The sequence below is a fragment of the Astyanax mexicanus genome, chromosome 11 (assembly GCF_023375975.1).
Source record: "Astyanax mexicanus isolate ESR-SI-001 chromosome 11, AstMex3_surface, whole genome shotgun sequence".
NCBI classification, from domain to species: Eukaryota; Metazoa; Chordata; class Actinopteri; order Characiformes; family Acestrorhamphidae; genus Astyanax; species Astyanax mexicanus.
In genome coordinates this window covers 23,920,882-23,946,047 of record NC_064418.1, presented here as the reverse complement: position 1 = coordinate 23,946,047, position 25,166 = coordinate 23,920,882, and the positions used below count along the sequence as shown (strand labels likewise).

General features: G+C 39.7%; 1 protein-coding gene across 1 annotated transcript; it reads right to left on the bottom strand.

Annotated features, from left to right (window-relative positions):
• Positions 1-794: 794 nt before the first annotated feature.
• LOC103044888 (protein FAM124A) lies at positions 795-24,535 on the bottom strand. Its single transcript, XM_007238331.4, has 3 exons — positions 24,347-24,535; positions 12,751-13,514; positions 795-4,373 (listed from the first exon to the last, which is right to left on the bottom strand). Exons 1-3 carry the CDS (start codon positions 24,378-24,380, stop codon positions 3,525-3,527), a joined length of 1,647 nt encoding a protein of 548 aa, XP_007238393.3. The 5' UTR covers positions 24,381-24,535; the 3' UTR covers positions 795-3,524.
• Between the last annotated feature and the right edge of the window lie 631 nt (positions 24,536-25,166).

Genomic DNA, 25,166 nt, shown 5'->3' with positions numbered 1-25,166 from the left:
CAACTTTATCTCTGAACTGTCTGGTGAGTTGCTTGTTCTTCATGTTGCTGTTTGTTCACTAGTGATCTCTAACAAACCACTGAGACCTTCACAGAACAGATGTATTTATACTGAGACTAAATTACACAGACTCTGGACTCTAAACCTATATTGCTGCATACTGTATATTTATTTTAGCATGTATTATTTAATATCATTTGGATTTTTTTTAAATATGAAAAATATAAAAGCCAGCAGCTATGATGAATATAATCACACTGACAGAGCTGAGTGAGATGGTAAAAATATAATATCATAATATTTAAATATATTTTTATGAGGTAAAATACATAAATGGCAGATCCTTCATGTGTAATACAGTGATTTATATTTAGTTAAATAGGACTAATTACTCTCTCTGTAGTGTATTAGGGTTCTTTAAGCACTAATGATATATCCTCAACATGCTAATCAAAGTTTATTGTCGATACGATAGGATCAACAATGCAATAAAATTTTATTATCAAAATAAATATCCAAATATTTCTGGACATAGCTGTACCTTTTTCCCATTATGCATTATTCATTCTATTTTATAAATAAATTAAAATGTACTTCACAATTTTTTAAGTTTGTCACAATGTTCAGTAAAGAACAAAACACACACATACCAACAAACCTTTAACCCCTTTTCACAGTTTTAAATATATTAAATTTTTTATCAAAGTTTTTTTTGTTAAAAATAATTTATCAAATTAAATAAAAATGCATTTGATAAGTTACATTATTGTCCCACATGAATCTTTATATCTTCAAAGTACCAAGTGTCTCATAAGTAATAGCACATTCTTTTAATTTACACTTTAATAAAAATGATGTATTATTGACAACAGATAATCATGTCCAAACATCTCTGTTCAATTAAAGAAAAAAACAAACACAAAAAAGCTATTCACAAGTAAAGTGCACACACACACCCACACAAATTGCTCAATATATTTACAATATTAAAGCTTTCATTATAATATGTTTAAATACAACTATACCATCTCACACAGCTGTAATTTTACCCTGACAGGACTAACCCAGTTAAATAAAACTTAAATACAATAACTATACTTTGCTCCAAAAAAAACAAAAAAAAAAAAAAACAAATAATAAACAAGGCTGATATATCAAATATAACAACAACAACAACAAAAAAAAAGAATACAATGACATTAATGACACAAAGTCATTAAAACTCTTGACTTTTCAGTTTGGGTTCAAACCAAAAGAGTTGTTCTCAGTCTGGATCAGATGAATCATGGTCAGGTTAATTTGCAGTGTGAGACACTTTTTTTTTTGGACAATTCGGATTTTAAGACCAATTCCAGGAAATTCACACATTACAGCTAGTACTGCATTACTGAGCCTTGCAGTTTTTATTCAGGATGTAAAGGGAAACCAGTCCAGAATTAAAGTCTTACAATCTTACAGTGTCTTTCTTGCTTACTGTAACTAATGTCTACAGTATGTAAAGGATAAATCCCCTTACAGCAGCTAATGTGGCACATACCACACAATGACCTTTATAGTCAGACAAATCTAAATCTGTAAATAGTTGCCTTAAAACTTTAAATCATTTTTTACCAGTAAACATATTTTTAACTTCTCAGTTGTACATCAGTGTACTGATTCACTGGGTGAATATTTGAGTTTACTGTAGCTACCAGAGTACTAAGCTTTTAGTTTACTGTTCACACTTTCCTTCCACCTTAAAACATAGTTACCTTCCACCTTAAAAAGGCGCATGTGTTACATTCTGCAGTCTGCAGTGGATGTTCAGTGCTTATGAGTTATATGTATTTCTGCTTTTTGCCCAAATGACTAAAAGTCCACATGAAACTAATCCTGGATTGTGAATTATTTTAAATTACACCTTAAAAGATAAAGATATTAAGTTTAAAAACGCATCTTCAACCTGAAGCCTGTGTGTTGCCACAGCAGCATTAAGGGAGGAAAGGTAAATACATCAAATACATTTGCTTCTCCTCCTCTTCTACTCTAGAAGAAGGTGGAGGAATGGAGGAGAAAGGGATCCCTTTCAGATAGGACTACTGATGAATTGAGCCAATCACAATGCTTGCTTTTAGCTCTCCTAATACTGCCCAGCCAATCCCAGCTGCTGCAAAGTCTACATATATGCTCATCATTTTAACTGTGTTAATTAATAGTAGATATTTAAACTCCTGTTCATTGCAGAAAAAACACAACATTTCGGAAAATGTATAAAATATTTGCCAATTAGATAAAAGTGGAAGCCTTGTGTATTCATTATTTTATATATGTATTTATTTGTGCATAATAGGTGAATATAAATTTTCTACAGTCATGTAAGATTTTTCTACATTATACACAATTATTTCTACACATATACAATTCACAAAAATACATTGGTAAATAAATCATTCATTCATTAAATAATGTGCTCGTGTGCCCTGTGGGTGTGGCCACAGTGATGTCACTCTAAAAAAATGTAAAAAAAAAAAAAAAAAAAAAAAGGATAATCTGGTGTATCATCTGTTGGAACCCTCTTGTAGATGGATTTTAAGCGTCTTTTATCATTTTATTAGGTATTTGGACATATGGTAACATGGCACCACACAATCAGTTTCCGAGTGACAGTGGAGAGGAGGAGGATTGGTTGGAAAAAGGAGCAAGTTTTGCGGTTTCTGGACCCAGCCTTGGTGTGAGTGATTTCTTAAATGTAATAAAGTGTGTTTAAGAAAGCTTGATAGCAGCTTCTCTCGCATTGTGCAGAGGGTGGGCAGGTGCTACCTTAATGAAGTTACAGGGGTTGGATAATGAAACTGAAACACCTGGTTTTAGACAACAATAATTTATTGTCCCGACAGACAGTTCTGGTGGAAACAGAAGAGTTGAGGTGCACATTGAATTCTGCCGTGATTTGGGCAGCCGTGGTTTGATGTTTTTTGGATACAATCCGGGTTAGCACTCCCTTTCAGACAGCTTCCTCTTACAGCATCCACAGTTAATCCTGTTGGATGTGGTTTGTCCTTCTTGGTGGTATGCTGAAATTACCCTGGATACCGTGGCTCTTGATACATCACAAAGACATGCTGTCTTGGTCACAGATGCGCCAGCAAGACGTGCACCAACAATTTGTCCTTTTTTGAACTCTGTTGTGTGCATTGCAAAGTTTTGAGCAAAGCTGTGCTCTTACCCTGATAATTGAACCTTCACACTCTGCTCTTACTGGTGCAATGTGCAATTAATGAAGATTGGCCACCAGGCTGCTCCAATTTAGCCATGAAACCTCCCACACTAAAATGACAGGTGTTTTAGTTTCATTGTCCTACCCCTGTACATGAATGAGGCAGTGGAGAGGAATGATATCTCAGAGGAAATGGTATGATCCACTTTAGTGTAATCATTATGTGATTATTCCAGGCCTGGATACTTTACGTTCATGGTAATATTTAACATATAGGTAAGAAGTCTATATACATGTTTTTACTCCTTTTTGTGATTGTGACCGAGCGTCAGATGTAGAACTCCTGGCCGTCCTCCTCGACGCCGTCCTGGGAAGCGTCTGGTACTCCGGTGCCGTTGTTCTGATGCTGGTCAGTATCCTGTGGTGCAGGGGGCGGGGCCTGTAACGAGAAGCTGTTCTTTGGTAACGGCTCGTGAACGGCGCTGGGTGTGATTGCTGAGGACACTGTGCTGGTCTGGGGGGGCGTGGCGTGGCGTTTCAGGGACAGGTAGGTGTTTTCAGGCTGCAGGTTAAGGTCGTGACTACTGTCCTGGTGAAGAGGGGTGATGAGCGGCCGTGAGCCAGTGGTTTTGGAACGCTTGAGCGTCTGTGGTCTCAGGTAAGCAGAAACCACAGACAGATCGATAGAATCGCTGCTCACGGCCTGTCCGGTGTCCACGTCCGTCTCCTCTGCCCCCACCAGCGCGTCTACATTAATGCGGAACACAGGCAAAGCGAGCGAGGATAAGCTGCGGGGGCGGGGCCGAGGGGCAGGAGGGGAGGAGCCTGTGTTACCGAATCCTTCAGTCGGTAGGGAGAAGGTAGAGCAGGAGCGCGGGCCCATGCGTCCCGTGTTGGTCGTTTGTGTCGGGGTTCTGTGGACTCGGTCCGGATCGTCCTGCTCACACAGCAGCGGGAGCGAGGTCTGGGACGCCCGTGTTCGCGGGGAGCTGTTCTTCTGAGCGTGAGCGCGGGAGGAGCTGCGGCAGCGCCGGTTCCGATAAGACGCAGGGCCTCGGCCGTAGGAAGGTGGGCAGTGGGCGGGCTCCGAGGTGGGTGGGGAGGGGGCGGAGTCATTAGGAGGAGGCTGAGAGTGGTGGGTGTTGGAGTGTCTGTGCTGCTTCCAGGGACCTGCGACCTGCAGAGGAGAGAAAAACAGGACTGAAGGCACAGGAATAGCATGCTAACACTGAACATAAGCAACACTCAGTATTTAAACCTATTCTCATTTTTACATAAAAATAAACATTAGGAATAAGATACACTAAGTACAGTTTGCAAAAGTATTCTTACCACGTGAACATTTTTAAATTTTTTCACCTTACAACCACAAACTACAATGCATTTTATTGTAAATTTAAGTAAAAGACCAACGCAAAGTAGCACATAATTGTGAAGAGGAATGAAAATGATGCATGGTTTTCAAATTTTAATCAAATGAATGTCTAAAAAGTGTGACATGCAAAAGTATTCAGCCCCTCTATATCAGTACTTAGTAGAGCCACCTTTTGCTGCAATCACAGCTGCAAGTTTTTTTGCAGTATGTCTCTATGAGCTTTGTTCTGTAACAAGCGTATCCTGAGATTTTTGCCGATTCTTCTTTACAAAACAGCTTAAGCTCAGCCAGGTTGGCTGGAGAGTAGAGATGGACCGATCAGTATTTTGGGGGCCGAATCCGATCACCAATCGTCCTTTATCTCGATCGGCCGATCGCCGATACCAATCTTGGGCGGGGCCAATGCCACATTAATGCCACACAGGTGCCAGGCAAACCTGGTACAGATTCTCCTAATTACATCCACGCAAACACTGCAAACACTGGTAATTTACACTGATAGAAAATAAACAGAAGACAGTTACTGACCAAAATAAACGCTTTTTAGGAGAGATATAAGTTATGTGTAAATAGTTTTAAGACACCAGAATTTTTATTATGTTATATTTTATTATGTTTATGATGTATATCCCAACATCAGCCGCCTCACAGCCTGTTTTTCGGAGTCACCTGATTTAAACTTGATATTTTTAGTAAGTAACGTTACAGCAATAAAACAGAGCTTTAACCTAAACACAAATAGTTGGAAAGAACTAAATCTGTTCAACTGTACACCTGTCTGTATGTTTGGGATCATTGTCTTGCTGGAAAGTGAATCTCCTTCCCAGTTTCAAGTCTTTTGCAGCCTCTGTATTTATCTTTTTATTCAACTTCCCATCAACTCTAAACAGCTTTCCTGCTCCAGAAAGGCATCAGCACAGCATAATGCTGCCACCACCATGTTTCACAGTGGGGATAGTGTGCTCAGGGTCATAAGAAGTGTTACCCCCCCCCCCCCCCCCCCCCATGAAACCTGAAATGAAACTCAAACTCAAACAGCTCCAAAAACAGCTTATCAATGAATTAATAAAGGTTATTTAAACCAACACGTGTCTGTCCATGTGCATCTAAAGTGTTCTTTGAAATCATTATATCCTTATTTAGATATAGAGGCAGAGAATGGCCCTGTCTCACACGTGTAGTCATGTGACTTACACACATGGTAGTATGATTTAATGTGACAGTACATGAACACACATGTGGGTAAATATATATACATCAGTTGTAAATATTGGTTTTGAGTTCTTTTTGATTAATTGTCCAGCCCTACGCATTTCACCACCAAATCTTCATAGGGGCAAAACTCTACACAGCTTTACAGGCATTGCCCGTGTGTGTGTGTGTGTGTGTGTTCGGTCCAGAGTGGGCATACAATGACATTCCTGTGCCCTTAAAGTTACAGCTTGATGTGAAACGCGCCGCAGCTTTACCATTACTGCTCTGAGAAAGAACACTGACATATAACTCCGCCCACAGAACAGCATCACACTGTAACAAAGACCCACTGTTCCCTCCTCCACACCTCACTGCACCCCTCTCTCTCTTTTTCTTTCTCTTTCTTTCCATTTCTCTCTATCTTTCTCTTTCACTCTCCCTGTCTCTCTCCCTCTCTTTGCCTTCTTCCTCTTTCTTCCTATCTCTTTCCCTTTTAATTTATCGTTCACTCTGTCACTCTCCCGAAAAAAAAAAAAAAAAAAAACGAACTTTACACTGCAGCTTTTAAACACATGGAGCTGCAATATAATCAAACATCAGCTAGAAGATGAAGATTATTCAACTTCTTCAGTTTTAGGGTTTCTCTTAAAGTGTTTGGATGGAATCTCACAGGTGCTGTGTTAGACACTGCTTGTGTATTTCCACTACTACACTCTATTTTTACTTAAGCACAGACTGAGACATCTCAGAATACTCCGGTTAAGAGTAGGGGAAAGTGGGGTGATTTGTGCCAGTGGGGAAGATGTGCCACCCCCTGTTTCTAGGGAACCACAGAAGAAATTGGTCATGTGACCACACATTTTTGAAAAGCCATTTTACTCATCCTGCAAAGAATAGCGCCTCATTGAATGAGAGGTAAGCACATTTATTAAAAAAAAAAAAACATTTTCCAAAATGGTTGGGTTGGGGTTATTTGTGCACTTCTAAATATTTTAAACATATTTTATTGTAATTGTACATTGTATTCTTACATTTTATCACTAAATCTATGTGACATTCTTAATTTTATACCAAAAATAGAAATAGAATATCATGCCATGGAGTTATAAGAGGAAGACATGCAGGGCTTCCACTTGTTTTCATCTCTTTAATATTAATTTACAAAGTAGAAAATCAATGAAATAAATAAATAAAGAAAAAACACTGAATGAGAAGGTGTGTCCAAAGGAATTAAGGTGTGTCAGGAAGGAGTTAAGAGATATGCTCAAACTGGTCTTTGATGTTGTAAAGTAACTTTAAAAAAACCTTAAATTAGTAATTAGGGTTCAAGCACCGAAGGTGCGTAGAACCCTATTGTTTTTGCTAAGATTTTTCTTCTTCTTCTTCTCATTGTTTTTGCTAAATTTTTTCTTCTTATTATTATTATTCTTTTTCCTCAGAAAAAACAGTTGTGCAGCCGAAACTGTAAGTCCCAGAGACATGAAACTTGGTAGGTAGATGTAGGATCAGTGCATCTCGGGGGACAACAAAAATGGCATCGATTGGTCAAGTGGTGGCGCTATAAACAAGGAAATTCATTTTTCACATTTTTCTCAATAACTCAAAAACCATAAGACCTACATTCAAAATTCTTTTTTTGATGGATTCCTTGGGTCAATACCAACAACTTTCCAATTTTGACCATGCACTTCCGTCTACTTAGATTTTTTGCTAATTTGCATAATAAAACATACTTTTGCAAACTAGTCCTTGGAATTTTGACCAATCCTGGCATGTTTGGTATCAAAATACTCATGAGAGCATGGCCTTCAATATTCATCAAAAAATGTTGAAATATGTAAACAATATGGCTGCCATATGCAAATTAGTCCTTCCGGATATATGCCCCATTCACTTCAAGAGGTAAATTTGGAGCACTGTTTCTCAGCAACCGTGCAACCTAGCAAGCTGAAACTTTGCATGCAGAATCTATCATACATCCTCTGAAGGATGTTCAAAGGGCAACTAAATCAATCAACATGGCTGAACACCATCAGCCAATCAGCATTCAGCAGACATTTTGGCAGGCTGAATGTTGCCCAATCTGGATGACATTTGGCAGTTATGTTCAGGTGGAGACACTGTAGTGACCTGCAAAGTGCTGAAACAATCCGCCCACTGGGGGCGCTGTTGCAAAAAAAACGAGCATATGTCAATCATGCTGTACTATTTTGACATCTAATTGTTTTTGCCATATTTAGTACAGTGGCTCTGACAAATTTCTCAATACAACTATGTTTAAAAAGTGCTTTGTTCATTTATAATTGCTAATTGTTAGAAAATAGCTATATTGAAACTACGCTCTGGATATTTGGCCTATCACCTCCATGTCAGTCTTGCTGCACACTGTAGAGTCTCTAGGTAAATGTTCATTAAAAACATTTGTGAAAATTTCACATACAATACTCTCCAGGCATCAAGCAATCTGTGCGTCCTTGGAATTTCTAACCTAAATTGCTGTAACTCTGCAGTATTTGCTGTAATCTCACAATGTTAAAGACCTCTGTACAATATCACTCTGATGAAGCGCCATTTAATACAGAACTAGATTAAGAATAACTTGACATTACATGTCATATCAGAACATTCACTCCTTTGTGCCTCTTCTCAACATTAATAACAGGTGAAAGACTTTTGATCATTTCTAAATGTGACAGAATGTCTCCAATTGTGTTAGACCTTCTTACACATCACCATCCTATGCTCTAGTAGGCACCATTGCGCCAGTTGGTGCTTGATAAAGTGCCATTTAATTCAGAACTAGATTTATAATAACTTCGTAATTACATGTCATATCAGAACATTCACTCCTTTGTGTTAATTTAAACTTGTTTGGTCAAACATTTCAGCTTGTTTTGCACAGGTTCAAAGGTCAATCTGAATACCACTTTGTGAACATTCAGGTTAAAGCCACCTGATCAATACCAATAACATGTAGACACCTTTTGACTAGTTCTAACTCACTTAATGAATATCCTACAAAGTTCACTAGATTTACATGTGAATTTAAGCACTGATCAGGTTGAAAGGCCTCTGCTCAACATTAATAACAGGTGAAAAACTTGATAATTTCTAAATGTGACAGGGCATCTCCAATCATATTAGACCTTCTTACACATCACCATTCAATGCTTTAGTTGGCACCATTGTGCCAGTTGGTGCTTGAACCCGATGATTGCCGCTTGCGGCTATATTTTTGTATTGAATTTGTCTAGCTTTTATATATCATGTCATGGTCTCGCTTTAAAGTCACTTTAAGTAAAAACTGGCACAACTCACCCCACTCTCCCCTATACATGCACTGTGACATCACAATATACTCCAGTTAGCGAACAGTGGCGGATGCTGGTCTTTCAAGGAGAGGAAGCTCAATTTCGGCCTATGTCTTAACATATGTAGTTTTATTTATACGTAAATTCTACTCTCCCTGAGATGTTTTTTTTGTAAACAAAAGGCATTATTTTCAAGTTTTCACTACAAAACAAAAAGGTACCCATTCTCTACATTGAACAATGACATAAAAAACACGCTATGACATGAATAAACATAAAATGATCAGTAAAAAAAAAACATTACGCAAAATCTTTAAAGTTGGTAAAGGAAAAAATGCACATAAAAATTTATTTCACACAGTTTTAATTTCCTTAAATAATCCCTTTATTAATTTAAATTATTTTAATTATTTTTAATGATAACACAATACTTACTACTGGCCCCTGTTCATTTATGTCCTGAGATGGTTTCATCAAGAGGCATGGACAACAGTACAGAAGTCAGTCTCCAAACACAAGCAACTACAGAAAAGCACCAGAAATAGAAGCTGGATTTGTCGCTAGTCGTTTTTAATGACTCGTCTCGTTTCGCCGTGCGCTTTACTCCGCTATTGAAGTCTGCGGACGCTCAGCGTCCGCACTGTTTAAAGCAGTGTTGTGAAGCTGCGGGAATGAGTGAGAGGAAAGCCGCGGTGTTACCAGTGATAAGAAGCTGATTCTGAGTTCAGTGCGGTGTAGCGCATATTTAATCAGTGACATGTACACACAATAGTATATATTTAATCACTTATTTTTTACATTTTAGGGGAAGCTGAGCTTCCCTTGCAGTCTTAGAGCAATCGCCACTGTTAGCGAAATCTGGAAATACTGGAATAATCAGACATTTGGCAAACAGCTGGGAGCACTTGGGAGGAACCTTTGAGTCTCTCTTTACAGGAAAACTTTTATCAGGACTTATCCGGCACTTATTAAAAGTGTGTGATTACACTTAAGTCTATCTTTAGGCACAGTGTGTTAATGTTTGGAACAGACACCTTTTTCCTTGGTCTCACTCTGCTTTACAGTTTATCACCAAATCAAACCAATCACACTAAAGATTAACCCATTTCATTTAGAGATGTCTGCTTTCATTGCTGGTCTATTAGGTGCAGTGGATGACATTCCTTATGTGTATCATGTCTTGAGAAACTTCAATACCAACAAATGGGTGGCACCGCACATCCCCACACCTTTAAAAGTGGTCTCTGGACCCATTCAGTCTCTCACCATAGTGGAGAGATTCCTTACCTTTACAGAGCCGGAAAAGATTTTATCTCACTTTTCTTCATGTGAGATTTTGCTGTTGGAACTTGAGTACGTTTTCACTGCTGCTGTTTATAAGAGGCAGGGTCGTTTAAGGCATTTGGAGCCCCAACCTTCTCCCCCCAAAACCCTCATTACACATTACAATCAGGCTACATGATGCTTAGAATTATCATAAGGTGGTAGATAGATTATTACGGTAGAACAGCTAGTATAGAAGAGAAGCTACGACACTATCAAAGTTAATAATGTTAAACTATTGCAATGTCATGTTTAAATATGATAAAGAGTGAATCAGGAATAGATGTATGTTTTCTTTATCCTGTAAATATTACATATTACAGTGTGTAGCCATATTATCAGCCCGTTCAAAATACTAACTGTGTACTAACTGTTACTAGCATTGACTGCCAGGCAGGTAGCTTAGCTAACATAGTCATTACCCATATATTGTGTTACTAGCCTATCTGCTGCTAAATTACACATAGGCACTGGCTTCTTGATTGATGGAATTTCATATTTTTCCGGCTGCAGGAATCACGAACCTGGCTGGCTGCTTCTAATAAAAGTGTTGTTGTATTTTCCTGCATTGCCCATTACACATTACCCATTTAAGGGGGCTCACACAGTTTATTGTTGCATTCAATTCATAATCAGTCACTATCTGGGGGCCCCAGGACAGCTCGGGGCCATAGCCAATTTATAGCCAAGTTTGCTTGCCTTGTTGCAACGGCCCTGATGAGAGGTTTGTTGGTTCCTCTATTCCGGTAATGACAAAGTTTACTTCTATCTGGCAAATTTTGGCGAATTCTTCACTTAGACACAGTTGGTGACTTTGTAGCCCAGTCCCACACTCACAATGCTTAGGCTAGCCAGTTAGTTTCTCTTTATCCGAGCACCAGAGCCCCCTTACAGTCCCTCAGCAACAGTGTCCCTCAGCAGACAACAGCTAACCAAAAAGCAAGTTCTAATAACCTGCTTTAGTGTTAAGTTCCAGTCACCTGATACACCAATAACAATAATAATAATAATAATAATAATAATAATAATAATAATAATAATAATAATAATAATAAATAATAATAATAATATGTGTAACTGCAAAACCAACCATTCTGTAATGCCACAACACTGGCAATAACTGGCAGAACCCAAATATGTGCCCCCTTGTGCAGAGCAAAGTTTTACCACAGCATGCCTGTGTGCTGTTTCTGTGTTTGTGTGTTGTTTCTGTGTGTGTGTGTGTGTGTGTGTGTGTGTGTGTGTGTGTGTGTGTGTGTTTAGCAGCAGGGGGTGCTGTATAATGAGTCTGTTGTTTGACAGTGAGAACAGCCTCTCTCTGATTTGATGTGATTTTATTCCAGATTTGTCTGTCTGCATTTCTCTCTGTGTTTCTGAGTTTTTATCGTCAGCACTTGAGTCAGTTAGTCTGGTACTTGGTGGATTCTGTGGATTTGGAGGTCTGCTAATTTAAGCAACAATCAGTACTAGTGAGGTCGTGAAATGGCTACACCAGTCCAATTTCCAAATACTGAAGAGAGAAATATGCCCTGCCTGCCCACCCCTTCCTTGATGTGAAGATCACTTTGGTTGCCAGATCGAGAAAAGTTGAGTCATACTCGGTAAGCTGATCAGCAAACGTAGGTTTGCAATGTTTTTATTGTTTTCACATTATTAACAAATTCATGTGGATTTTTATATAACTCAGTTAGCAAAATGCAGCCCACTTGGTTGGTGAATCATAGCTGAAGCTCAGTGCTTACTCACAAAGGAGAAATTTAGCTCAGCTCAGCATCTGCCTTCTTGGTTGTCCTCCACATGTTGAACTAGCTGCCAATATGTATTCCTTTATATTTAATATTTTACATCTTCTGCAGAAGTTTGCTTGCTCTCTTCCATGGCTACAACTCACTGTGTTTCTGCTATTGTGCTCTATACCTGACAACTCGGGGTGTGGAATTGGGACTGGGGGATTGGCGCTGGACAGGTTCAGAGGATTAACCCCACACAGATAACTTGCCTCCTGACATAACCCAATCTCCTCTTTGTAAAACAGCCACCACCATAATCCTTCAGCACAGTTCTGCAAGTTGTAATGCACAGCCAAACTGACCTGCACTCATCTATTTGTTGTTTTTGCATCCCTTGTTTACTCTCATTAAATTTTCTCACACTCCCAAGCCAGCAGCCACTAAACTACATATACTTCTTTAAACAGGGACGTCTCTTATCCACAGCCAAACTGACGGGCACTCGTCTATTTGTTTGTTGAGCTGTGCAACCATTCTGTGATTCCTTTAGAAAATGCACTTTTCTATTTGATCATTGTAATCTACTGTTCATTACACACACGTTTACGCTCACATGCTCACCTGCAGCAGTATTCTATTCCCATCGTAATCCTCCGTCTGCCAGCGCACATCACTGATGGGCGTACAGGGGTGGGGCAACAGGGGTACAAGCCCGCCCACGTCCCTCACGCGTATCTCCATGATGGCACATTCTGTGGGGATGGGTTTCTGTCCCCTCGGCATTCGTTTGAAGGACAGCTGGATCTCCAGGTCACGGTTGGCATAAACCACACAGAAGCAGAAGTCCTCCTTCCTCTGCGCCAGCCTGCAGCGCAGCAGCACCCGGTACAGCTGCACCTGCTCGCCGTAGCTTTCGTACCGGCAGTACACGGTGAAGCGGACGATCTCCTTGCCGTAGTGGACCTGGCGGAGGGCCCAGAGCGGCGTGCCCGGGGCCAGAGTGAAGAAATCCTGGCTGGTGGACGAGAGGGGCAGCAGACCACGCCCATTCACGCGTTCTGTGTGGTGGTAGCACCACGGTGGTTGTCTCAGGTGATCGTAGAGGCTCTCCCGGCTCTCCTCACCCCCAAACTCCTCCTGCAGGAACAGGATGACGGCGAGGGCGGGCTGGGGCGACGGGCCGTTCGCCGGGTTCTGCTGCCAGAGTTTGGACCTCCTGGGTGGCCCGGCTGCACGTTCTGACACCCTGAAGAGTGTAAGCTCTGGGTGAAGCCAAGACAGGACCTGGTCCGCAGCACGCTGGATCATTCTGGCCTGACCCGGATCTGCAATGATGTGAATGGACACCAGAAAAGGGTCCTGTAGGTCCCCCATGGATAAATCACCTGAAACAGATTATACACACAAAAAAAGCTTTCTTTATTAATCTATGAGTATTGTACTACTGTATTTATGAGTAGATACAGATGAGAAAATAGCTTTACATTTTGAATTTGAGGTCTATTATCCACTGTCCAACTACATTAGTACTGAGCCAGTACATAAGTATGGTGCATTTGTGCATCACATATTATTTGCCTTTGTTATAGAATGAAAGTGTTTCTATTCACATAAGAAAATTCCTCCTCAGATTCTCCTTTATATCAGTAGGTGTGCAGTCGATCGCTCTGATTACATTAGAAAAACTGGCTGACACTGCAAACTGCACATTAATGTTTGCCTGGTAAACCGCATCATATGGAAGTTTATATACAGAGCTGAAATGGGATGTCAGCTCAGCTACAGCTTTATGAAAAAGTTTGGGCACCCCTATTAATCTTAATCATTTTTAGTTCTAAATATTTGGGTGTTTGCAACAGCCATTTAAGTTTGATATATCTAATAACTGATGGACACAGTAATATTTCAGGACCGGTGCAAAAGTATGGGCACCCTGATCATTTTATTAATTTGAATACTCCTAACAGAGTCTAACTCTAACTCTACACCTCAGGCGACTCTGTTTGTGGCGTGCTTGCAGAAATGGCTTCTTTCGCATCACTCTCCCATACAGCTTCTCCTTGTGCAAAGTGCACTGTTTAAGAAGCTCGTAGGGAAAAGAGCATTTTCTTCTCATGACCTGTTACAGGGCTGCTGTGGTTATGAACAGTTGCCTACATTTATAACCTGCTGCTTATTAATGCTTAAGTGTTATAGTTAGATAGTACTGTGTCCAGATTTTGCGAGGCGTCACTTCCAGTAGCCTAACCTATATTGCGCTTCGACTTCCGCAGCCCTTCTGCAAGATGCCGTTGCAGGAGAGCGCACGTTGGTTCGTGGAGGAGTTTAGCTGCTTTACTTTAGTTATTGCAATCAAAGTAACGTAAATACAATCAGTTCCTGCTAGACCTGCTATCATAAAGGAGAAGTCATTCAGACCTTTGGGTGCTGAGAAATATAATTTTGGCACGTGTATAGGGTTGGGTGGTATGACGGTATTTCGGTATACCACGGTATTTAAATATGGTGATGGTATTGTAAAATAGTGACGGTATATTAACCACGTGACGTGCCAAATCTGTACTTTGAAAAACGGGACATTTAAGACATTCTGCGCATCCACAAAGAAAGAGCAGTGGGAGGGGTAAGCAGCTCACTGATTGGTTATGGGTAAGGGATTCTCACTGAGGAGATCATACAGCAAAAACTCATTAAACTCTACAGGTTTCACTCGTTTTCACCAAAATTATCGCCACAAATAGCCACATTTGTGCTGGAGTGGCAATAAAACCCCAGCAACCAACCAACCACCGAAATGATCAGATTTATCAGTTTATCCTGCAGCGTGGGGTGTTCTGGTGTATGAGTTACTCACAGGTAAAGTTACAGCTGCTTCTCAAATATTCCTCATCTCCTGTTTCTCTACAAAACAGATTTTTATGTCCCTCACGCTCATATTCTAATCCCATACAGAATTCTGCAGTTTCCTCAGGGTTTTCTGTCGTTATTTCGCGGCTAGCTCGAGCGCTGTAAATATAAGTAAATCCGCGGACCGCGAGGCGCTGTGCGCTGCAGCGCGTTGCCGAAATCTGACCCTGCAGAATCCGTCTCCCCTTTGGGAGCAGAAACGGCACAACACCACCTGCTTTTAAACTGCTGTAGTGGAAACAGCGCTTACAAATAAATTAACAAACACGAAAATGAGGGTATTCAATCTGCAATTTCAGTTTGTTTTATTTTTTTCTTTTAATTACCGTTTTTATTAGTTTCAGTTAAGGAGAACTTTCACTTTCAGTTTTTGTTATTTCGTTCGTTTTCGTTAACAATAATACTTTGTTACTTAGCTATATGGTGATTATCAGGCCATAGCTTTATATAAAATAAAAATAGTATTAAAAATTTTATGACTATCTCACAGACTATTTCCTGGAGCCAGGACTCCACCCGAGATTTTCCATCACTTTCCTCGGGCCGGGTCGGGTCCGGGCAGAGAAATAAAAATCAAAGCATCCTGCTATTTAAAGTATACTGCTTACGGGCTGCATGACGTTCAGTCTCTTAGCTTGTCAGTCAGACTACAGCGGCAGCATATAAATTGCGTGCATTTTCCTATAGGACAAACCATAGGACAAACAAAGAAGGCAGCAACAAGCTAAAAGCTAATGAGCTATAACCTCTAGTGGCCGCGTGTTTACACGACGCTCATGCACACGAAGGGGAGTCTGATTCTGCCGGGGAGTCAAAAAAACATTGCTACGGTTTCAACGCATCACTTATTGGAAATGTATGTACGGCTGAAATCAAACTAGCGTATGGGAACACACATTCTCACGCTCAAGTCACATTTAGTACTTCTGACTGTGAGCGTGAAATATGGCCTACACAATGTTTTTCTACATATATAACCTAAGTACTCGAAACCCCTGATGACTGGACGATACCGAATACAACTCCACGTAATACAGACAGCCACACGCCTCTAAAACCTCAACAACACTGCAAACAACCCTACACTTATTCAACTTCTGAGTACTGTAGGATCTTTAACAACAAGTGAAGAACCTACCAAAAATCTAGTATCAGAAGAGGGAGGGTAAGTGTGTTAAATGTTCTTGGTATGAAAATTATTTTAAAAAATCCTGGTATCAGAGTGTCGAGAGTATTCAAGTTTAAAAACACTTTGCTCTATTACTAAAATCACACAAATAAAACACAGCAATCCCAGCAGAGGAAATTCTCCTCATTCCAGTTTAGAAAATCTAAAGGAAAATTTATTTTTAATACTCTTATATGTTTATATTATTAGTGTTTCTTTATGAATTCTGATATTTAGATCAGGAATATAGAGCAGGATCAGAGAGAGGCTCAGATTTGTCAGTAGTGGCTGTATGTAAAGTTCAGTGGTGCTACACCTTTTCTTATTCTCTATCACTCCTTCTCCTTCCCCCGTTCTCCTGGTTTCACTCCGGGGACGTGTCCCAGTTTGTTTGTTGTTTAATGTTGGGGGCACGGCGGGGCGAGGGAACGCTACGCTCTTACCCTTTACAAATGTTACAGACATTCTCAACACTAACAACGCAGTTCTCACTGCCTCGCCTCAACACACAGGTCACATGACCACATTATTACCATCAGAATCAATTAAATCATGATTTATGTACGTCATAAGAAAAAAAAAACTATAAAAATGCTAGTGTACAAATTGTATTCTATTTAAACATTAAACATGTTTTTGTAAACATTTGCCAAAATCAACAATCTATATGCCCAATCATCCTTATTACTTTACTCTGTACTATATACAGGATGATGTAATAATTTCCCACCTTTTCATTTATTTCAGTCATGTAATTCTGAACAATATGAAAGAGAATAAAGTCAGTAAACCTGGGGGGAAGAGGGGGTGGGGCTGATACAGACAGTATCTGCATGTGGTTCAGGTGACCTTCACTTCACCTCCTTCTCAACACATTCTAGTGTGTGTGAGAGAGAGAGAGAAAGAGAGAGAGAAAGAGACAAGATGGTGGTAGTATTAGGAGTAGTATAAATTAGATACATTTATTAAGTAAATGGACGGACCCTAAAAGGATAGCAAAACTAATTTGTGTGTGTCCATCTGTCTCCTGATCAGGACTGTGCTTCCTGTTGTCCAGATTAAAGAGCTAATATTGGATATAATCCCCCAGTCCTTTAGTCTAGATTAACACACTGCACTGGTTTAATTCTGTAGTTTCTCAGCAGATAAGTGGGAAAACCCATAAGCAGAAAGACCAGCCAGAACACAAGATGAGCATGATCAGTACTGGACAGTTAGTGAAGCAAAAGGCAAGAATATTACACAAATTAAATATAACTCAGATAAACCCAAACTCACAGATAAATTAACCCACTCAGATAGATAAACCCACTCGACAGGTGCAGCCCACTCATTTAGATTTACCCACTAAGATAGATAAAACCATTAGGCAGGTGTAACCCATTCAGATAGATAAACCCACTCAGATAGATAAATTCACTCTGCAGGTGAGCCCACTCATATAGATAAACCCACTCAGATAGATAAACCCATTTGGCAGGTGTAACCCATTCAGATAGATAAACCCACTTAGATAAACCTACTTCACAGGTGTAACCCACTCAGATAGATGAACTCACTCTGCAGGTGTAACCCACTCAGATAGATAAACCCACTCAGATAGATGAACTCACTCTGCAGGTGAGCCCACTCAGATAGATAAACCCACTCAGATAGATGAACTCACTCTGCAGGTGTAACCCACTCAGATAGATAAACCCACTCAGATAGATGAACTCACTCTGCAGGTGAGCCCACTCAGATAGATAAACCCACTCAGATAGATGAACTCACTCTGCAGGTGAGCCCACTCAGATAGATAAACTCACTCTGCAGGTGTAACCCACTCAGATAGATAAACCCACTCAGATAGATGAACTCACTCTGCAGGTGAGCCCACTCAGAGAGATGAACCCACTCAGATAAACTGACTTCGCAGGTGTAACCCACTCAGATAGATAAAACCACTCCGAAAAATAAACCCACTCAGCAGGTATAACCTCCTCATAGATAAACCCACTCAAATAAACACTCTGTAACCCACTCAGATAAACCCACTCAGCAGGTGTAACACACTCATATAGATGAACCCAATCAGATACATAAGCCCACTCAGATAGATAAACCGACTAGGCGGGTGTTACCCACTCAGATAGATAAACCCACTCTCCAGGTGTAACCCACTCTCATAAACCCACTCGGATAGATAAACTACTCATTAGGTAAAACCCACTCAGATATATAAACCCACTCAGATAGATAAACCACTCACATATATAAACCCACTCAGATAGATGAACTACCGTCTTATTGTGTAAACTTGAGATGTTCACATTTTTTGTTTCCATTGCAAATTGAATATCAGGCACGTAGCCTGCTTGATCGTTACAATGAGCGTGGGCTTATTTAAAATGCTAAAATGTTGATTAATAAAATGGAGCAATGAGTGTTCAAATTAACATATCATTACTAAACATTCTACTTACTCTATTTTCCATATTTAGAACTTAACTTCTGCCACCCCTTCATACAGTCAGGCTACCATTACATCTGTGCTACACAGACACAGAAAATATGATAAATCTGTAGCTTAGTACATCATACATTCATTGAGCAAGTGCCTGTATATACAATTTAGAAAACCGAATTCAGAAATCTGATACAGCAGTTAGAAAGAAATTGTGACATGCCTGGCATTAAGTACTGGTACTGGTAAGTATTGGTATTGAGAATCGTGATACTACAGTTGGTATCGGTATCGAAGTCAAAATTCTGATATTGTGACAACCCTATTTGGGAGTGGCGTTGAAACTAAAAGAGTTCACTAATCTTCATCTTCTAGCTGATGTATGGTCCTATTGCAACTCTGTGTGCTTAAAAGGCTGCGTTGAGAAGCTTGTTTTTTACATGTTTACCTTAATTCTTATTCTGTGAGTTTATTGGCTGGTTGCTGCGATAAGTTTTCCCATTATCTGATTATCCAAGTTCATGTAAATATGTTGATTAGATTACTGGCAAACTTTAATTATGAAATATGTGTAAACTCACTCACTGATATTGCTGGGTGAAAAAACGGTTAATGGAATACCGGCTATTCATTTCCCATTTTTCACATACCACCATACCACTAGAGGCGCTACCGAGCACTGTGTAAAACAGCACCGCCAAAGAAGCATACTAGTACAGCTCGTTAGCTAACGCTAGCCAGTTAGCATAACAAGCTAACACAATGGAATGACACAATGTCCTACTAGGAGAAACATTGTGATATGAGAACAGTAGCTCCTGCTGCTGTTCCTCACTGTAAGATTTTATCCGAGTAAAACAGAAAAACAACAGCAAACGAACAAAGTTTCATAATTATTCACTCAGAAAAAAAGAGAGGAATGGAATTAAGCAATCGTTTCACAGCTCAGAAAAAAAGTTCAGAATCGTTCCTGAGTACAGAATCATTTATTCAGCACAAGAGATAAACCTTCCTAACTCTAAATACAAGGTGAAAAAAAATCAAGAGCAGTAACTATTGCCCTTTTAAATATATATAAATACTGTAGCTTGGAAGATCATTTTAATTCACACTGAACTTAATGAATTTGTTGACTGGAGAACCAAGGGAATTGTGATTGATAAACAGCCATTTAACTACATTAATGTCTCTGATGGCTTTAATAATAACATACTGTAACTTGATAACAAACTTGTGTCTTACTTGTGGAATAGAACATTTAAGAAATATCATGCAGTCCTCGTCTGGTAGTGTTAGTGTACAGTGTCACTTGGCATACACATCGCATTTATCACAAATGATATTTAACTCAAACCAACAGCTAACGCTATTAGCTCACGGAGAGACTGGAGCTGCTGTGGTTGATGGTAATGCTGCGTCTATTATCCAATACATTAATTACATTAAAATAAAACACAGTGAATTTATAAGGTCCTATCTTTAGTAAGAAGCGCACAAAAACACACTGTTTACTTCACACTCAAAACAGAACTTTAAACACAGTCACCGGGTCAGCACTCAACACTAGACAGCTCTGTGAAATATAGAGGGATTTACTTCTTTGAATTGTGCATGTAAAGTCATAAATTAATATATACCTCTTTACATGTACAAAATATTACTTTACTCCCACACTAAAATGACAGATGTTTCAGTTTCATTGTCCAACCCCTGTATATATTTGTTGCACATCACTGTCAGCAATAGGTGCAGCGCAAAATGTTTTCAGACAGACTCATAATCTAATCTGTCCAATCTGTACAGTTAATTCTACTGGTTAAAACTTTTTCTTGCCCAAATAATTAATCATAATAATCAGTCAATTCTGATCAGTGTTATATGATTTTATTCTTCTTTCTAAGCCGTTAAATTGTTTTCACTGATTCCAGTTTTCAGTTACTGACAAACAGCAATGACTCCATAAATGACTAGATAATAAAAAGTATAAGATCAAGACTACATGCAGAACATCTACACTAATACAGCATTTAAACTCGTCACAAACTCACTAGAAAAGCTACTGTCCAAACATTACAGGGCTTTCTATAAGGAGGATAAAGAAAAGTCCTGCTTTAAAGTCCCAACTTTATATACAAACACCTAAATTAGAAAAGCTATTATTATTAGGATGGAGCGAGCGAGACAGAGAGCGTACATAGTGAGAAGTAGAGCATCCCGATTGGCCTCTCCTTCTGCTTCGTTGGCTACATTAACGTAGCTGGTTAAGTGTTAGGGAAATACTGTCTTTTGTCCATTCCATTAATATTATGTTATAGTAACTTTATAGTTATAGTTACTCATTAGTTGCAGCCCTATTAAACAATTGGTTTAAGTATGTTTTCCTCCCTCAAGTATGATCACTATTTGACTAAAAAGCAGTTGAGAAATGTTTCCAGTTTTTGCCTATATATTTTAGAGTTCCTATGTACTGCTACTCCAATGATCTACTGTTCTAATGTTCTACTACTCCAAGGATTTACTGTTCTACTAATCTACTGTTCTAGTGATCTACTGTTCTAATGATTTACTCTTCTAATGATCTACTGTTCGAATGATCTACTGTTTTCATGATGTACTGTTTAAACGTTTTACTGTTCCAATGAGATCATTGGAACAGTAAATCATTAGAACATTAAAACAGTAGATCATTAGATCAGTAGATAATTGGATCATTAAAACAGTAGATCAGTAGAACATTAGAACAGTAGATTGGTAAAATGGAAGACCAGTACATCGGCATACTGGTCTTCCATTTTACCAATCTACTGTTCTAATGTTCTAATGATCTACTGTTTTAATGTTCTAATGATTTACTGTTCCAATGATCTAATCCCTGCAGGCACATAAAAGTATTAGACATTATCCTGACAGTAAATTTTTGTCATCTGACGTCACGACCAACATTCAACCTGAAATTAACATTAACATTAACATATTGACGTTGGTGTCCAGCTGAGAATGATCTACTGTTCCAATGATCTACTGTTCTAATGTTCTACTGCTCCAATGAGCTACCGCTCTACTGGACTACCATTCTACCATTTTATTTACTGTTTTACCATTCTACTGATCTACTGTTGTAAGGATCTACTGTTCTATTTTTTTAATAATCTACTGTTCCACTGTTCTACTGTTCCAATATTCTACTGTTCTGATAATTTACTGTTTCACTGCGCCATTGTTTTGATGATCTACTGTTCCACTATTCTACTTTTCCAATTATCCAAAATTATGCACTTACATAATATTTTATATCTGATTGTCGTGCTAATTCAGGTCTTTAACATTATATACGCGAAATCATAGCTTAAATAACCTGTTCGACTTCAGAGGGTTAAGTGACAGTTAGGGTTAGTAATTTTCTGCAGTCGAAATGTTGAGCCTGTTTCCATTTGACAATAAAAAACCTGCAATTTAAGCTAAAAAAGTGACTCTTGCTGTTATTTGCCGTTTGTCCTTGAAGAAACATGATGTCATTTCCTCAGTGATATCACAGGAACTGATTTATTAATTTTAAGTTGGATAATGTGACAGGGTTGAATAAAACTTTTTTGAAAAAAAAGAAAATAATAAAGATATTTAGTTAAACACATTAGCACCAAATATCCACTTGTCTGATGTCTGATGTTCACTGAAAATGTAATGATGGTCAGTGGGGATATGCAAATATGTTGCCAGTCTACTACTAGACAACACAATTTTAACAAAAACTTAATTTAAAGCAATAAATTCATTCAGTTACATGGTGGGTTTAAAATGCAATATGTATTTTCATTAATTAAAATCGTTGAAGTAAAGATTCACCCGGCTACACCATTTATCACCTTGATTCTTAAATATAAATACTTCTAACTGCAATGGTTTGCCTGCAAGGTGCCTTATTAATACCTAATAAACAGGCAGCTGTCATTTACTAGTGAAACATAAACAAATCCATAAAATTCACTGTCACAACAAATAAGCTGTGGGTAAAGAGGAGCTGAGGATTGACTCCAGTCTTTACTGGGAGTAAAGCACAGCTTTATCTGAAAATCCATGAAGCTGCAGTCAGTGTTAATCCTAAACTCCAAACTTAATCCCACAGTGGCAGCTTTTACACCACCACAGATACATTCCTAAACACGGGCCAGCTCTACCTTCACACACCTCTGCCTAAACCACCAACTAACCCAGCCATAGACTAAATTCTCCTTTAGCTCCTTTAGTTGAACAAAATATCGCTTCTAAGCTTCATTTTTCTCCCTCTCTCTGTTTTTTGTTTCTCTAATTCACAGTTGTCCTTACGCAGTATGCAAATTGCCTGCAGTGACTCTTTTTGCTGGAGTGAGGCTTTTGCAAGCGAATGTTAAAAGGGGTAGTTTTGACAGTTTGGGGGCGGGGTCAGGGTCACCTCCCTCAGCAAATGCTATTGACTGATATTACAAAAGTTCTTGCCGGAGAGCAGGTTGTTTGGTTTTTAGCATAGCTAGCTAACTCTTCTGCTGTCCTTTCTCACCCTTCTCCGGCTGTTGGTAGTAGGTGGTTTGTCACAAACCCTGGAGATATCAGCCAATAGCATTCGCTGAGGGAGGTGACCCTGACCCCACCCCAAAACTGTCAAACCCACCCCTTTAAACACTTGTGCACAAAATCATACAATTCACACTGCACGCAAGGACAACCTATGAATTCAAGAGGGAAAAAAACACCCAAGAGGGCGAAAAATATATTGAGGGAGGGTTTTTTTTGGGGGGGAATCATGTGCGCTACTGCCATTGATGTGATGCCATACCTTTTAATGGAAAATCTCTATTCAAAATGCTGTTCAGTCAGAGACTAGTCTTAATCCCTGTCTGTGAAATAGCTCGGCCTACAGATCCAGTCAATACATTCACTATTAATCAGGCCATGTAAACCTGTTCAGCCATCAATACACTGATCAAATACAGAGAAGGATGGACAGAGACTGAATATTATGGGTTGCTCTTTAGCTGTCCTGGCTGCTGATAACCGCATTAGGCTGCAGTGTAAAGCTCTGCCAGATGCCCTGAGCCTTAATACCCAGCAACAGATGGAGCACAAAGATCAGCCTGAAAATACAATACAGTAACTTTTCCCTACAGAGCTACGGTTCTATTGTTCTAATGTTCCACTGTTTTACTATTCTATCCTTCCACTATTCTACAGTTCTGCTGGTATATTGTTCTGCTGTTCCACTATTCTACTGTTCCACTGTTCTGCTGATCCAATCACCTACTCTACCACTGTTCTAGTGTTCCTCTGATCACTGTTGTATTGTTCCACTGTTCTACTGGTATATTGTTCCACTAATCTACTGTTCTAATGTTCTTTGGTCCAATGATATACTATTCTAATGTTCTACTGCTCTATCATACTATTGATCTAATCTGTTCTAATGATTTAGTTATCTACCGTTCTACTAATCTACCATTCTCTAGTGTTCTACTGATCTGCTGTTTTAATGATTTAATGATCTACCGTTCTCTTTTGTTTTAATTACTACTGTTGTAATGATTTAATGATCTAAGCTTCTGCTGTTCTACTGATCTAGAACCCCTCTGGTTCAGTTAGTTTAGCTCAGGAGCTCGAGTTTAGTTCTAAAGTCGGTATAATCCGGGTTTAGTGGTGTGTGGTGAAGCGGAGCAGTGGGCGCTCACCCCGCGGTCTCGGCTCCCGGCTCGGTGCGCTCATCCTCCGCTGGGCTCTTCTCCATCTCCCGCGGGACGGAGCGGGGCGGGACGGGCGCGCGCGCGGGCTTCACGCGGCACCTGTTGCCCCCTGTCCTCTGCACGAGCCTCCGAACTACAGCGCAGCACGCGCTTCACCGAGCTCCTCAGGACAGCAGGTAAACTCGGCCTTTTGGGGGCGTTCCTGTCGCCCACTCACAAAAGCCCCGCCCCCTGCACCCGGATTGGCGAGTGGAGCAGTATGCCTCCGGGATTGGCTGCTCATCCTTCCTTCAAGTTATGCCGAGATCGGAGCACGCGAGAACTGAGAAAACTCATATCTGTTTTGATGTTGGTTATTTATCAGCTCCAGAGAGTCCTGTTCTATTGGCTGTACTTCTCTAAAGGCGCCAGACATGCTCTGGGTCAGTAAACTTAAAGTAGCTGAATAAATTCATTAGAATGGGTGTCCGCAAACTTTGGACATCATGTAGTGCAGGTGGAGGAACACTGCAGCTCAGCCTGACAAACAAAACCGCTTTAGTAAACAGGAGGTAACCTGGTCAAACTGGGGCACGGTTGGGTCATAGTGAGTGGGCTGTGGTAAATTGTGTGGATGTGTGTGGATTTGTGGTGATTCATGTGGATTTGTGTAGATTTCTGTCGATTTGTGGTGTTTAATGTAGATTTGTGTGGATTTGTGGTGATTCGTGTGGATTTGTGTTGGTTTGTGTTTGTGTGATAAGTTATAGTGAGTTCTGGGAATTTGTGATGATTTATTGGGATTTGTGTTTGTGTGCTGATTTGTAGT